This window comes from Panthera uncia (genome assembly GCF_023721935.1).
Source record: "Panthera uncia isolate 11264 chromosome A1 unlocalized genomic scaffold, Puncia_PCG_1.0 HiC_scaffold_16, whole genome shotgun sequence".
NCBI lineage: Eukaryota > Metazoa > Chordata > Mammalia > Carnivora > Felidae > Panthera > Panthera uncia.
In genome coordinates, this window is record NW_026057576.1 from 16,432,825 (window position 1) to 16,448,686 (window position 15,862).

Consider the following 15,862-nt stretch of genomic DNA (forward strand, 5'->3'; position numbering starts at 1 on the left):
TTTGTGGGATATGTGGTTTGTGCTTATTTCAAAGATTAAAAATTGAAGTAGAATTGTTAGAATGTTATCTGACTACCACTAGTATGGATTTCCCACGGATTGAAATTTCTTTCTATTGCTCCTTTTGTTACCAGAAATATGTCTACATCATCAAGATGGTGGTGTTTGTGAATGTGTAAAGAAGGCTTATCGATCTCAATAGCTTAAAGTCTCAATAAAGCATGTACTTAGCTACCCAGGGGAGATCATTGTTTTAACAAGTTAGAATCTTTAGCCAAGGGATTAGTAGTATTAGCAGTCTACACATCCAGGAACACTTGGAAGAAAGAGGCCTAGGCTTGTGTCCACATACAAGACTTTCTAAAGTCTTATGAGATCAGAGATGCATAAGGGAGACCCTGGAATGAGGTAGGGTCAATACTGGTCCACAGATTCCTTAATATTTAGGATAACTTTATGGGATATTTACAATGATAGAATTAGAAATTAACTAAATGACCAATAATAGAATAGTTATGGTTACCCACAAGGTAAAAATATTATATAGCCATCAAAAGTCATGTATCTGAAGAATTTTCCTTGCCATGAGAAAATGCTAACAACATCAAGTTAAAAAGCAATATACAAGGTAGTATAAATGATATTACATTGCTACTATTAAAAATGTGTGTGTATATTGGAGAGAACTAGAAAATTTGGCTGTGCACAATGATAACAGACTAATGAACAAGATTTTTCTTTTTAGATGCTTTTAGTTTCCCAGCTTTCCACAGAACTAACATTACTCTCACTTAAAAAAAAACAAAGAAACCATGAGGTGCCTGGGTGGCCCACATGGTTAAGCATCCAACTCTTGGTTTTGATTCAGGTCATGATCTCATGGTCATTGAGATCGAGCCCCGTGTTGGGCTCTGTACTGACAGTGTGAGCCTGCTTGGAATTCTCTCTCTCCCTCTGCCTCTCGCCACTGCCCCCCTGCCATGTACACACACATACTCTCTATCTTAAATAAATAAATAAATAAATAAATAAATTTTTATTGACTACATATTAAAATGTAATATATTTGATAGACTGGACTAAGTAAACTATTCTTAAAGTTAGTTTAGCATGTTTCTCTTTCCTTTTTTTCTTAATGTTTATTTTTGAGAGAGAGAGAGACAGAGTGTGAGCAGGGGAGGGGCAGAGAGAGTGGGAGACACGGAATCCGAAGCAGGCTCCAGGCTCTGAGCTGTCAGTTCAGAGCCCTATGTGGGGCTTGAATTCACGAACCGTGAGATCATGACCTGGGCCAAAGTCGGATGCTTAACCCACTGGGCCACCCAGGTGCCCCTCCCTTTACTTTTTGAAGTATGGCTACTAGAAAAATTTAAATTACATGTGTGGCTCACATTATATTTTTATTGAATAGTGCTGGTCTGGATACTTGAATGTTCGTGCTGATTGTGCTGAATAATCTTGGGCAAGCCAATTGACTTCTTCGTGGCTTAATTTCAACACATGTAGAATATAGTCTTGCTTGAGTAAAAGGTGCAAAAGAACAAAGTAAATCTAGATAGGTTTTGTTAATACAATATATACTGCCAACTTCTTTTTTTTTTTTTACGTTTATTTATTTTTGAGACAGAGAGAGACAGAGCATGAACGGGGGAGGGTCAGAGAGAGAGGGAGACACAGAATCTGAAACAGGCTCCAAGCTCCGAGCTGTCAGCACAGAGCCCGATGCAGGGCTCAAACTCACGGACTGCGAGATCATGACCTGAGCCGAAGTCGGTCGCCCAACTGACTGAGCCACCCAGGCGCCCCTATACTGCCAACTTCTATAAGAAGCAGTGCGTATATATACTGCCTACTTCAATAAGGCAATATGTAAGTTGGATGGCTTAAGCTGTATGCCCCAATAAGTGAAGATTTTTTTTTTATTTAAGTTTGTTTATTTAATTTTTTGTTTGAGAGAGAGAGTGTGTGCGCGCAGGGGAGAGGCAGAGAGAAAAAGAGAGAGAATCCCAAGCATGCTCTGTGCCATCAGTGCAGAGCCCAATATGGGTCTCGAACCCACCACAAACCATGAGATCGTGACTTGAGCTGAAATCAAGAGTCAGGTGTGTAACCGGCTGAGTCACCCAGGCACCCCCCAGATAAGTGAACAATTAAATCTACTGTGATTTACCCCAACTGTAGTTCCCACCTTAGACAGCATTCTGAGTATAATTTTTCTTTTAGAGTATTCATCTTCTTTCCTGTTATTTCCCTCTCCTACCCATCTGATGGCCCAGCAGAAATTCCTTTGTCCCTTCAGCTGACAATACCTCCCCAAATATATACTTGCTGCCCATTATTAGCCACTTAGTAGTGGTGGTGGAAATTGATATCAGTGTTACCTTTTCCAGAGAATTTGCATTTTGTATTTTCCCTTCAAATATGGAAGTTAAAGTATCATTTCATTTTGTTGAAAAAACTCAAAACATCTGGAAAGACCCATAAACTCCTATGTCAAGTTACAGTTGCTTGAAGACCATGTACCAGATGTATTTCTTCTAATATAAATAAACACTTTAAAAAGCCCTGTCATACAGGCAGAAAGAAAATTAAGTACTCATTAAGATGACGTCCAGAAGTCAAATTGACCCCATTGCATTCTTCAGTTTTTCTGGAATGAACAGGAGGTGACGTGGGTGATTGACATTGTTCCATTGGCTCCCGTTACTCCAGACAGCGGTTCTAAGCAGACACAGAAGACCTGGCCGTGATGAGCAAGAAAAGGCAGTCAGATGCTGATTCCATGTCCAGAAAGGGCCAAACTCTAAGTTACCACAAGAACCAATGAAAGAAAATAAAGTTAGAGAGCTTTGTGCCAAGTAACTTATTCGTAGGAAGTGAATGCGAGTAGTTCTCTCCAAGATAGTAACATTTGATACATAACATTGGCAAAAATGATTAGCACCTAGAAAGTTTAATTGGAAACTCATGCCTAAAGCCTAATTTTTAAAAGTTTATTAAAATCACAGGATGAAATATTAATCTTAACTTCCAGTGGAATATACATTGACTTAATCACTCTCCTTTACACTGAGCATTAAAATTGCACTGCAAGATCCAGTTCTCATTAACTGCAATGATATCGACACTTCACAAAAATAATCTCAAAGGACTCTGGTTGCAAGGCCCCTCTTCTGCAGGCCGGGCTAGCAGATGATGGGGAATGCTAGCCACTACACAGCTAGGAATCAAATCATTTGCTTGGATGATGGTTTCCTTTTTACATATTTTCGCTGGCAATTCAGATCATCATTTTTGTGATTTAAGGAGTTTATTTTTTAGTCTATGATAAAGTGATAAATTATTGCTCTCATGATTCATATTATTCACCAACACATGTCTATGATCCCTGTTGCCATTCATCGTGGAAGGAGAATAAGAGTGGTATCAGAAAGCCCAGCTGGAACTTCTCAAGAGTATGATCTGACTGAAGTCTGTTTCCTCTTGTGTAGAAGAGGATATTTGCCCGGCTATTCTGCAAAGCTGTTTTGAGACTGAAGTATGATAACGTTGGTTAGGTGATCTTAGGACCGCCCTCAGCTTTGTTTGGAATGTGACGAGGTGTGATAGAGTAGAAAAGCACAGGTCAAAGGCTGGGCTCCAGTAATGGCAGGAGCCACTGAGGAGGCTTAAAGAATTCTGTGAGAAATGTATTTCTTTGAGCCTTAACTTTCCTCTCTCTCTTTTTCTATGCATCATCTATCAATCCATCCATCCAGTGACTCATCCATCCATCCATCCAAGCATCTATCCATCCAACCATCCACACATACATATAAATATAATTATGAGGGAGATTAAAAGTATTAAATGGCTTTTATTGTGAACCTAGGGGCTCAATAAATAAATATTAGTTTATCCTGTATTAGTCCTAGCCCACCTGCAAAATACCTGAAGAAGGAAAGTGTAAAATTCCAAGCAGTTCAGTTCATCTCAACCAATTATTTTTGAGACATATTAAGTGTTACATATCATTACTAAACATATTTGCTTCTAGGTCTTTCCTGCTTTATTTTATCTTCCTTTATGTAGTAATTTAATAGTATCTTGCAGCAGTATTATTCATAATAACTCAAAACAGGAAGTAACCTAGATGACCGTCAACTGATGAACACCTAAATATGTGTGGCTTATGCATAAAATGGAAGGCTATTCAGAAATAAAAGTATTGACATGTGCAGCGACATGGATGCACCTTGGAAACATAAGTGAAAGAAACCTGTCACAAAAGACCGCATATTGTTATGATTCCATTTATATGAAAAGTCCAGGATTGACAAATACATAGAGACAGAAAATAGGGCTAGTGGCTGCCAGAGATTTGGAGGAGGAGGGAATAAAAGAATGACTTCTAATGGGTTTGGGATTCCCTTTGGAGGTGATGAAAATGTCCTAAAATTGACTGTGTTGAAAATTCCACCTCTCCCTGAGTATATTAAATACTGTGGGTTTGTCCACTTTAATAGGTGAATTACATGGTGTGTGTACTGTATCTTAATAAAGCTGTTATAAAACAGAAAAGACTGTGTAGGCATAATATGCTCAAAACAATGGAATTCGCCTTCAAGATTTCTGCCGCATATCCTTTGTTGCAAAGGAAGGTACTGTAGTAACAACTATTTAATTGCTCCATAATTAAGTGAGGGGACAGTAGTGTAAATGTTGTCACTTCCTTTCGTCAGTGGCTACTAAAAATCTTTAGCTGAGTGGAGACAACAGCTTGTACAAAATTAGACTCCTCTAATTAACCTTGAATCATGTTGATAGGTACAATTTTATTGTTTCAGGTCCTAAATCTAGTACAGTCCTATGTGACCCTTCGAGTGCCTCTGTATGTTTCCTACGTGTTCCATTCTCCTGTTGGGGTAGGAGGCTGGCAACATTTTGACTTGAAGTCAGAGCTCCGTCTGACTTTTGTGTATGACACTGCCATCTTGTGGAATGATGGAATCGGAAGCCCACCAGAAGCGGAACTCCAAGGTGGGTTAATAATTTGGAACACTTGTTTTCTTACCCATTTGAATTACTTAAGAGGAATTTTTACTATAGCTTAAACTAATGGAAGTGACCTTCAATATACTTTATTTTTATATTAAATATTTTAAGATTATTTCATTTTGTCATGGAAAAACTAAATCATATCAATCCTCTAAATTTTGCGTAATATGTGCCTGCTAAATATAACATATATATTTCATGGATATTTAATCCTTACAGTTCATTTTACAGTCAACATGTTTCCTAGATTCTAGAAAATGCATAGAGGAAGTTCCAGTTGAACATAAGAAATGGCACCTCTTGGCTCAGGGAGTGCCTGGGTGGCTCAGTTGTTTACGTGTCTGACTCTTGATCTCAACTCAGATCTTGATCTCAGGGTTGTAAGTTCAAGCCCTTGTTGGGCTCCATGTGGGGCATGGAGAAGAAAAAGAAAGAAAGAAAGAAAGAAAGAAAGAAAGAAAGAAAGAAAGAAAGAAAGAAAAGAAAAAGAAAGAAAGAAAGAAAGAAAAGAAAGAAAAAGAAAGAAAGAAAGATGGAGGGAGGGAGGGAGGAAGAGAGGGGAAGGAAGGAAGGAAGAAAAAGAAAGAAAGAAAGAAAGAAAGAAGAAAGAAAAGAAAGAGAAAGAAAGAAAGATGGAGGGAGGGAGGGAGGGAGGAAGAGAGGGGAAGGAAGGAAGGAAGGAAGGAAGGAAGGAAGGAAGGAAGGGAGGGAGGAGAGATATCTTGGATCCTCGTTCTGGCTCCCCAACTAACTAGCTGTGTGATCTTGAACATACTCCTTAACCTTTGTGGCACTCAGTTTCTTCTGAAAGATAAGCTAGACTTCCAGTATTCTTTTTATTTTAAAATTCTATTATTCTATGATATTTTAGCTGAATGTTTTGGAACAGTGTAGTAAGTACAACTACCTCCTGAGCCCATAAGCATCTGCAAATCTTTGTTTCAGTCTCCACGTCAGAAGTATAATTCAGAGTCCACAAGCATAAAGCTAATTATCTATTAGTAGGATGAGTACTGTTTCTTTTCAGGCCCATGATGCTATTCTGGTTCCATGCCTATCTGAGCATCATGCCTGCATTACTTACTATGAGCCAGGAGGAAAATACTATTGACAGTGCATCAAAATTTGCTATCTTAAGCACAGTAAAATTGCCTTAAAGCTATGTGATAGGTAATATGTGCACCCTGAGTGGTCATTCCAGATTATTTTACATTTTCATGTTTTAATTCTGTATTTTGCCTTAGAAAATGTATATTTAAGTAAATTTTAATGTGGATCCATGCAAGGGTTCTCAAGTATTACATGAGGATCTCATGTTTCCTTCTTTCCTTTTAGAAAAAAATTTTTTAATGTTTTTATTTTATTTTTGAGAGAGAGAGAGAGACAGTGTGAGCCAGGGAGGGGCAGAGAGAGGAGACACAGAATCTGAAGTAGCCTCTAGGTTTCTGAGCTGTCGGCACAGAGCCTGATGCGGGCCTCGAACTCCAGGACCATGAGATCATGACCTAAGCCGAAGTCTCAGTATCTGGAACAAACGACCTCAACCGACTGAGCCACCCAGGAGTTTCCTTCTTCTATCTGGAACCAACTTTGGTCACACTGCTAACAGTCTTGGAAAAGCTCCAGAGTTTTTATTAGGCCCGTAAAATTCGGAATCATTCTGGAGAACACAAACCCACTTCTGTGTCCAAATCTTCAACATTTCACAATTTTACTGTGTCCCTCAATTTACAGCTTCATTTATGTAGACTAATGCTTTTAGGGGGGGGAAAATCTTGGCCTATTATAATCAATCTGTATATTTCATAGTGACCTCTCTCACGTCCCCTGATTCTATTTTGCCTCCCTTCTAGACATCTTTTCTTGTCAGAAAACAAAACAAAACAAAACAAAATACTTTTGCGTCTCTTATCACTCAGAATTCTTCCGATAGCACCCCTTGGCTAGAATGTTTAAAGATGAGACCGTTCTGACTTCAAATTTGGAAGAAATCCTGCCCATCAGAAGTCCCAGGTCACCCATATTTCCATTCTTGCGCACTCTCCCCATGTAGGTTCTCTCTATCCCACCAGCATGCGCATCGGCGAAGAGGGGCGCTTGGTCGTGAACTTCAAGACGGAGGCTCAGTTCCACGGCTTGTTTGTACTCTCCCACCCGGGTAAGCCCTGTAATCCACTAACAGGCATGCCCTAGACAGCAGGATACAGACTTCCCACACCCACAAGTGCCGTGTTTCAGCATGCTTCCCCGGGAGGTCTCTAACCCTCCTTTCAAATGAATTATCACTGTGACTTACCTGCAGGGTGCCTGAGAATTGCTCAGCTCCCTCTCATCAGCTACATAGTCATCATTATGTACGTAGATTTTTGGAGAAAACGCAAAAGGGTTAAAGTAAATTTAAAAGAAAATTCTGAGTTCATTTTTGGTGGAGTCTGCCTTGGATAAAGAGCCTAGCAACAACAATCCCCTTCTCTGCTTCAATTCTGTTGTATGAGAAGTGGAATTTTAGGTCATTTGTTCGGCGAGCCCTTCTCCGTTCACAATTATTTTCTAGACACTGTAAGAAACCTTTGTAACAGAGGCAGAAGTGGCACTTCAGTGTGATTCTTACATTTCAGACATGGTAACTAATTATCTTTAATAAGGATTGGCTATGTCATTTTACTAACTGTGACAGCAGATTGTGGTTTGAATATCAACAAGGAGGCAGTCACTGAAGTCTTATGTCCAGGCTTTTTTTTTTTTTTTATAAAGGACATTTCATTAGACATCTTTTTTTATTTGATTCTCCATATCACTAAATTGGTTTTGCGTATTGTCCCTTTGACAACTGTTGTCAGATTGGAAGGGGAAAATAGTTCACTTACTGTCTTCTCCTTCCTTCCTTTTTCTGGCTTTGAGCTCTAAACAAAGGAGAGAATAGGGCTGAAATTCAGAAGAGAAAGATGGTTCATTGTAGTTTTATGAGACTGAGCCGCAAGAAAAACAGACCCAAAAAGACTCATTTTGCTTTATTATAATTGACAGTTCTGGAAAATAAAATTTCTTGGTCTTTACAGGTCCCTTCCACATGTCTACCTTTCTAATAAACTGAATCTTTGTTTAGACACAATTACAGACAATCTAAGTAAAATTAGATTCCACTTATAAATTGGGTTTTCCCAGCTGTGTGGATGCTAATAGACGAAAACTCAGCTCATAGCCCCGGTGCACAATAAATGCATTCACATCAGCTTTTATTGCCCTGCTGCCTCTCCCTGGAAAGTAGCCCTGAACTGTTGGAGCACAATTATCTGCACAAGTATCTCTTGATAGAATTATAAAGTGGAAAAAGGCACTGAATTAGGAATCAGAGGGCACACATCCCAGCTGTGTGATCTTGGGAGAGTCACCATAATCAGTCTCAGCCCGGTTTCTCGGGGACAAAATGAGGACAATTATACCAACACTGTGACTTTGAAGGCTTGGTGTTAAAAGCAAGCAATGTGAGATAAGTTACTTTGAAAACTCTAATGTGTTATGTACTCTTTTAACTACTATACCATTATTATAATGGCACTTTTCTAGCATCCTTCACGAGCTCAATGATCATGTCGGCTGACCATCCAGGCCTGACCTTTTCCCTGCGCCTAATAAGGAGTGAACCCACCTATAACCAGCCAGTACAGCAATGGAGCTTTGTCTCTGACTTTGCCGTAAGTGACTCAGGCTCTTACTTAAGTTTGCTTTTATGCTGCCTTTGATTACACCTCAGATTCTTTTTTTTTTTTTAATGTAGTTTATTGTCAAGTTGGCTAACATACAGTGTGTACAGCGTGCTCTTGGTTTGGGGGGTAGATTCCCATGGTTCGTTGCTTCCATACAATACCCGGGGCTCATCCCAACGAGTGGCTTCCTCAATGCCCATCACCCATTTTCCCCTCTCCCCTGCACCACCCCCCCATCAACCCTGTTTGTTCTCTGTATTTAAGAATCTCTTACGGTTGGCCTCCACCTCAGATTCTTACATGAAGAACATAAACGTCCTCTCTTCTCCTCAAAGGTGCGTGACTATTCGGGGACCTACACCGTAAAGCTGCTGCCATGCACCGTTCCATCGAATCAAGAGTACCGCCTGCCAGTCACCTGCAACCCCAGAGAGCCTGTCACCTTTGACCTTGACATACGGTTCCAACAGGTGTGTCTCTTGGAGTTATTTTCCCCTGACTTACAGAATCCCATTTTATTAGGGTCACGGTCTTCTCAGTAAAAATAAATAAATAAATTCACCCAATGACTTTAATTCTCACATGCTAAGAAAAAAGGAAGTCAGACAAGAAGGAAGCAAGAAAGGAAGGAAAGAGGAAAGAACTGCCCTTTATCTGGCATTGGTTCAGGATATACAACTCATAGTTGAAGAGTATGCAAGGGTTGGGGCACCTGGGTGGCTCAGTCGGTTAAGGGTCCGACTTCAGCTCAGGTCATGATTTCACCGTTTGTGAGTTCAAGACCCACTTCAGGCTCTGGACTGACAGATTGGGGTCTGCTTCTAATTCTCTGTCTCCCTCTCTCTGTGCCCCTCCCCCACTCGCACAAGCTTTCCCTCTCCATCTCTCTCTCTCTCTCAAAAATAAATCAACATTAAAATTTTTTAAAAAGTATAGAAGGGGTTTTTTTGTTTGTTTTTTGTTTTTGTTTCTCTTATGTGATCTTGTCTCCTCCTGGAGTTTGCTGCCTTGAGATCTGAGAATTTTCCCAAGAGTTCTTCTGCACTTCTTTATCTTATTCTTGATCTTCAAGGAAAGTAAATATCCTATAGTTCATGCCACCTCAAAGGGCCTAACTGCCATTATATATTAAAAGACAGGTGATGGCACTTTTTGTCCAAGAACTTGTATTAAGAGCTGGCCTTCCACTGACCTTGATATATACCCTGTTACACCAATGGAAAAGAACTCAAGCAGTGCTATTTAGTCCCAGCCAAAAAATTTCACTTCACCAGGTCTGCCTTCTCAAGAAAGACAGAGCCAGTGTTATAATTACCTTCATTAGTTTGGTTGGGTGTGAAAATCGCAGTGCAGGCTTTAGGACTCCACAGGTCCATGTACACAGCTGTGTGTGTGCATGTGTGTGTGTGTGTGTGTGTGTGTGTGTGAATAATGTATTTATGCACCACCAGAACAATCAACAACACGTAAAAGGGCTTTTACGCTTGGTTTCAGGTCAGCGACCCGGTAGCAGCTGAGTTTAGCTTGAACACCCAAATGTACCTACTCTCCAAGAAGAGTCTCTGGTTGTCTGATGGATCCATGGGATTTGGGCAAGAGAGTGATGTCGCCTTTGCAGAAGGTATCATTTCACAAGGGGGACACCTGCTCTGTTTGCCATTGCATCTGTTGGGCTTTGCTCTCTTGGGGTCATGTTTGAGAGGGGAAATTGTAACCCCTGCTATGGTTATGAGAATATCACTGGGTCTTTGCCACTCTGACAGGGATGGGGTAGGGCCACTGAAATTGTATGTGTGTTATTGGACGGTTTTTCTTCTGGGGAAATAAAGAATTTATTTCTATGTCCCTTACCTAAGTGACTTCTGGAACAAATCTAGGTTTGTTTTCTTCGGTCTTTTCTCAAGGTGCGTAGACTCAAATCCTACAGCTACTTGAGATTATAAATGCCTCATGGGCAAGTGTTATAGCTGTCTTGTTCAGTGATGTCTTTCTAACACCTAGCAAAATGCCTAACACGCATGGCAGGAGTTCAGTACTGGCTGTGAAAAAGATGATTGAATACCAGGGAATTTCCCTAAACTCTCTTTCAAAATCAGATAAAGCTAACCCAGCTTTTTATCGATGTTCCTTTTTTATAGACTTTATTAGTCTGCGTCTTGGCAAGTAATTTGTTTATCTAAAGCAGGCTTTAGCCACAGTGGAATATTATGAATATTAAACCATAGGCCAAGCCTGGAGGTTCTTCCTGCTACCGGCCGAGCACGGGAGGGTCAATAAATCTTCAGTCACATGCAGTCAGTTCTCAAAGTGGTGTTAGCCTGGGAGCGTGTGAGATCCTGAAGGTCTTCCAATATTCGATGCCAGATTAGGAAAAGAAGGAAATGCCCTCTGGTGGCATTCCTGTCACAAATTATTTGCGGTGTCACATAGACACATTTTACCATGTAACAGAAATAACATTGCCACGTCTCTGTTTCAGGTGATATAATTTATGGTCGAGTCATGGTAGATCCTGTCCAGAATCTAGGTGATTCCTTTTACTGCAGCATTGAGAAGGTGTTCCTGTGCACTGGAGCCGATGGCTATGTTCCCAAATATAGTCCCACGAATGCAGAATATGGCTGCTTAGCTGATTCTCCTTCGCTCCTGTATAGATTTAAAATTGTGGTAAGTGCTTTGACCCAAACAATGAACTAGGTAGACACTCAAAGTCAAGTGTTTTTGCCTGATGTTTAAAAACAATAGCATCTTTTCAAATGAAACCAAATGCTGACATTTTCTACTTATACTGGCACAAAACGAAACGAAAGAAACACTCTGTACTTGCGCAAGTTGTCATTAGCTACAGCACTCCTCATTCTCTTGTTGCTTAAAGGACAAAGCTCAGCCAGAGACACAAGCCACCAGTTTTGGAAATGTCCTGTTTAATGCCAGACTAGCAGTGGATGACCCTGAAGCTGTTCTCTTAGTGAATCAGCCTGGATCCGATGGGTTTAAAGTCGACTCAACAGCACTCTTTCAGGTGGGCCAGTAACAAGCCACTTACAACAGCTCCACGAGGACATTCAGGTTACTTAATATCAGAATGCCCCAGATGTCTTCTATTAAATGGCAGTGACAGTAATATTGCAGAAGTCATAGTAACATTGAATAAGGTAAGGTAGGTAAGCCCCACAGGACCATATTGAGCACATGGTGGGCATTCTGTAAACTCTCATTGTTATTTTTATTAATGCTTCACCATTACTTTAGGTCCATGTGTAAAGAAGACCCTCATTCAGCCCAGAATATAAATCTAAGTCTGATGGTTGGGAACTCTGCTTTTCTTCTTCAAAACTTCCTTCCTCTCGACTTTCCATGACCATCTTTATTAGAGTGATCTTGTATGAAACGCTGGATTCCAAAAAACAAGTGGGTGCTGCTCATAAATCTCCACTCCCAAAGACTTTATAAACTAGGACAGGATGTCCTAACCTAGAGGTAGATGGTAAAGAGACCCACATGACCGTAACACTGAGCAGACAATTGAGAAAAATTCAGAGATGTGTTCCCACTGTGAATCCTTGGGGGAGCAAGTACACCTTTTAGGAAATTTACTGAAAATTGTCCAGACAGGATGGGCTGCAGAAACACATTATCTTTATTCAACCCTAAAGGAAGAATCTTAAGGAAGTATTATTTGTTGTTCTGAGTACTTTTTTAAAATTATTTTTACTGTTAACACTCAAAGCATTTGACCCCTTCTAAATCCTGAAAGTTTTGGGGCGCCTGGGTGGCTCAGTCGGTTAAGCCTCTGACTTTGGCTCAAGTCATGATCTCGAGGTCCGTGAGTTCAAGCCCCGTGTCGGGCTCTGTGCTGACAGCTCAGAGCCTGGAGCCTGTTTCAGATTCTGTGTCTCCCTCTCTCTGACCCTCCCCTGTCCATGCTCTGTCTCTCCCTGTCTCAAAAATAAATAAAACGTTAAAAAAAATTTTTTTTTAATAAATAAATAAATAAATCCTGAAAGTTTCAAAAAACCATCAGAAAATCCCTTCTTTTCACAGGCCCTGGAAAAGCAGAAAAACTGACCTCTTCTACGGTCTTGTGTGTAAATATGCAGCAAAACAAATCAGACGAGAGTCCCGAGGGTCAGAAGGTCTGAGTTCTAGTCCTGCCTCTGCCACTAACTAGTTGAGGGACATGAGCAAGTTACTGCTGTGCATTCTTGTTTACTCATTGTTGAAATGAATAAGTTAAGCTGTGTGATATTTAAAGCTCTTTACAGCTCTGACATTCAATGGCTGCAAGTCACAGATGACCAAATACTTACCAGCACACCCTCCCTCAAGAGTTGCACAAAATATTTTAGAGTGCTCTACACGAAGCCTTGTACGTACTATATGTGCAAAAATAGTAGATTCCAGGGCGCCTGGGTGGCTCAGTCAGATAAACATCTGACTAAAGCTCAGGTCATGATCTCACGGTTCTTGGGTTCAAGCCCCATGTCGGGCTCTGTGCTGACAGCTCAGAGCCTGGAGACTGCTTGGGATTCTATGCCTCCCTCCCTCTCTCTCTGTCCCTCCCCTGCTCGCATTCATCAGATCTCTCTCTCTCTCTCAAGAATAAATAAACATTAAAAATTTTTTTTTGAAATAGTAGATTCCTTTTGCAGACTAAAGTCTATTATCAGTTGTTGTCTCTGCCATTAACTTCTCTTGCAATAGTCATGCAGTAGGTTGGTATGGTATTTAATTTTCTAACAAACAGAGCTGTGTTTTCTAGGTGGCTCTGGGCCGAGAGTGGTACATACACACCATCTACACAGTAAGATCGAGAGACAACGCCAATCGAGGTATTGGCAAAAGAAGCGTGGAGTACCAACACCACTCTTTGGTGAGTTCAGGGAAGCCCCGGGCAGGTACCAAAGGCCGGAAGAAGAGGGAGATGAGGAGCCCACCCCCGCTGGCCTGGGAAATAGGTGCTGAAAACAACCGGGGAACAAACATCCAGCACGTCGCCCTGGACCGCACCAGCAAGAAGCAGATCCCCCAAGGGAGAGTTCCTCCTGATGGCGTCCTCCCCCGGGAGCTCAACCATCCCAGCTCTGAGGTCAGCCTGGTCACGGTGGTGGGAGGCATCGCCGTGGGGTTACTCACCCTCTGCCTTGCCGCCATCACAGTGACGATGTGCAAGAACAAGAAGGGCGCCAAGAGAAAGGACGCCCTGAAGGGCTCAGGCAGCAGCAAGCCCATGATGCCCCCACAGAGCCACCACAATGACAGCTCAGAGGTTTGATGACCACAGGTGGATTCAGCCTTTTCCTCAAGTGCCTCGGAAAGACGATAGAAACCCAAATGCTTCCGTAAACAGCAGAGCTTTGGGGACTTCTGCTACGAAGCTGCTCAGAGGACCTGACCGGACTACTGAACTTGGATTTGAATTCTGTCTACTCTTTCATGCGTCACAGAACAAATTCAGACCACAGACCGCATCTTTCTTCTTGCCCAAAAGGCAATATACGCAGAGCCAGCGATGGACCGCCAGGGATGTACTTCACATTTAGGCATTTTCTCCACACGGTGGAGACAAATCTATTCAGAGGTGCTACAGACTCCGTCAGAAGTTTAAGAGGAGTCTATTGTTGCTATGTTAGTCTGAACCTTGAAGGTGCAATTATCACATCATTTATTCATTGCCTAACAGTTTATTACGAGGACGGTTTAATTGCTAGTCTGAAAGGATGATAAACACACTGTTCATTATGACAAGTTTTCTAACAGGCGAAGACGGCACAGAAGTATGACCAGGGATAGCTCAACCCATAATTCACCTCTTCTACTACATGGGAGGGAATGGAAGGAAAGAGAGAGGGAAGTAACTGACTAGTTTGGATTTGAATTATGGTGTCCTTGTTTTATTTGCTTATTTAATTTTAAATTAAACCAAAGAATATGTTCCATCTGGAAGAGATTGTTGAAGAAAGACTTTGCTGTTATATAGTGAGAAGTAGTCGAGTTCTTGCATGGTAGTATACCTAATTGGTGCTCAGCATTTGTGGGAAATGAGAGGGTTGGTGGCGTTTGGATGATGAAGAAATGCTATAGCGTTAGATTTGCATTTATAAGACAATGTTCTCTAAGAACTGAGCCTAGATATTTGCAGTATTGAACCCACAGATGATAATGAAAAATATCATTACAGGTGGTGGAGGGAAAGAGTGATATTTATTAGCATAACGTGTTTAACCGAAGTGCCTCTATACACGTTTTATAGAACATTTTTCCAGATGACACCTGAGGTTAACCCTCAGAGTAGCACAATCACATAACAATGTCCAGAACTCGAACTGGCCAGAAGACATTTCATTAACTTGCTAATCAGCATCTGGTCTAAACCAGGGGATTCTCTGCCACTGTCATTCCAAGAGGTGGTCTTGGAGGTACCTTCTTCTTCGATCCAGGAGGAGAGTAGCATTCTGTGACATCTGCAATTCAGGGAGCTGATGCAGTGCGATCCCTGAGTATCTGAAAATGTAATGCTTAACACCGCTTACAGTGTTAAAAACCAAGAAACATAGGGAGCTTGCTTGGCAAGGCTCCTGTCGCCTTTCTGGAAAAAAAAAAATGTGCTTTTACCAAATGGCAGGGATTTCGGTTGGAAAGGGAAGGAAAATGTCAGTGGTCTAATGACCAATCTTCCAAAAGCTGGTAAATGTATTTCAAGCAAAAAGAAGGTCGGGAGAAAAAGAACCGTGCCTAAAGACTAACCAACCCTCAAATGTCGCCTGGAATCCCCTTTCACTTGCATCCATAGCTTGGCCACACTGGACATCTAGTGGAATGGATCTTACCTGGTGTCTGTGAGCACCAACCATCTCTTTATTGGAAAGAAAAAAAAAGAATCTACACTGGTGCTGAGAGAGAGAGGTGAAAAGTGTCTGATACTCGCCTCTCTTCTTTTGGGCAGCTCTGCACTTGACATTCAAAGTCTTTCGAAGAACATGGTGGACCGTAGTCCCCTTCCATTGGGGAATTTACAAATATCACCTATTACTCAAAGGTGTCCCCCCACCCTGGGACTTTACATAAAGTACTGGATGGCCCAGGAGTTCAGTTGTCAAATAAACATCAGCGCTTTC

At 41.3% G+C, this 15,862-nt stretch overlaps 1 protein-coding gene across 1 annotated transcript in view; it reads left to right on the forward strand.

Moving 5' to 3' along the window:
* FREM2 (FRAS1 related extracellular matrix 2) overlaps positions 1-15,862 on the forward strand; it is a 165,110-nt gene extending 149,248 nt beyond the window's left edge. Inside the window, exons 17-24 of the mRNA XM_049647421.1 lie at positions 4,827-5,019; positions 7,091-7,195; positions 8,605-8,732; positions 9,080-9,214; positions 10,239-10,365; positions 11,224-11,411; positions 11,620-11,766; positions 13,507-15,862. Of these exons, the coding sequence (XP_049503378.1) occupies positions 4,827-5,019; positions 7,091-7,195; positions 8,605-8,732; positions 9,080-9,214; positions 10,239-10,365; positions 11,224-11,411; positions 11,620-11,766; positions 13,507-14,019 (1,536 nt within the window). The 3' untranslated portion in view covers positions 14,020-15,862. The remainder of the gene's footprint in view (positions 1-4,826; positions 5,020-7,090; positions 7,196-8,604; positions 8,733-9,079; positions 9,215-10,238; positions 10,366-11,223; positions 11,412-11,619; positions 11,767-13,506) is intronic.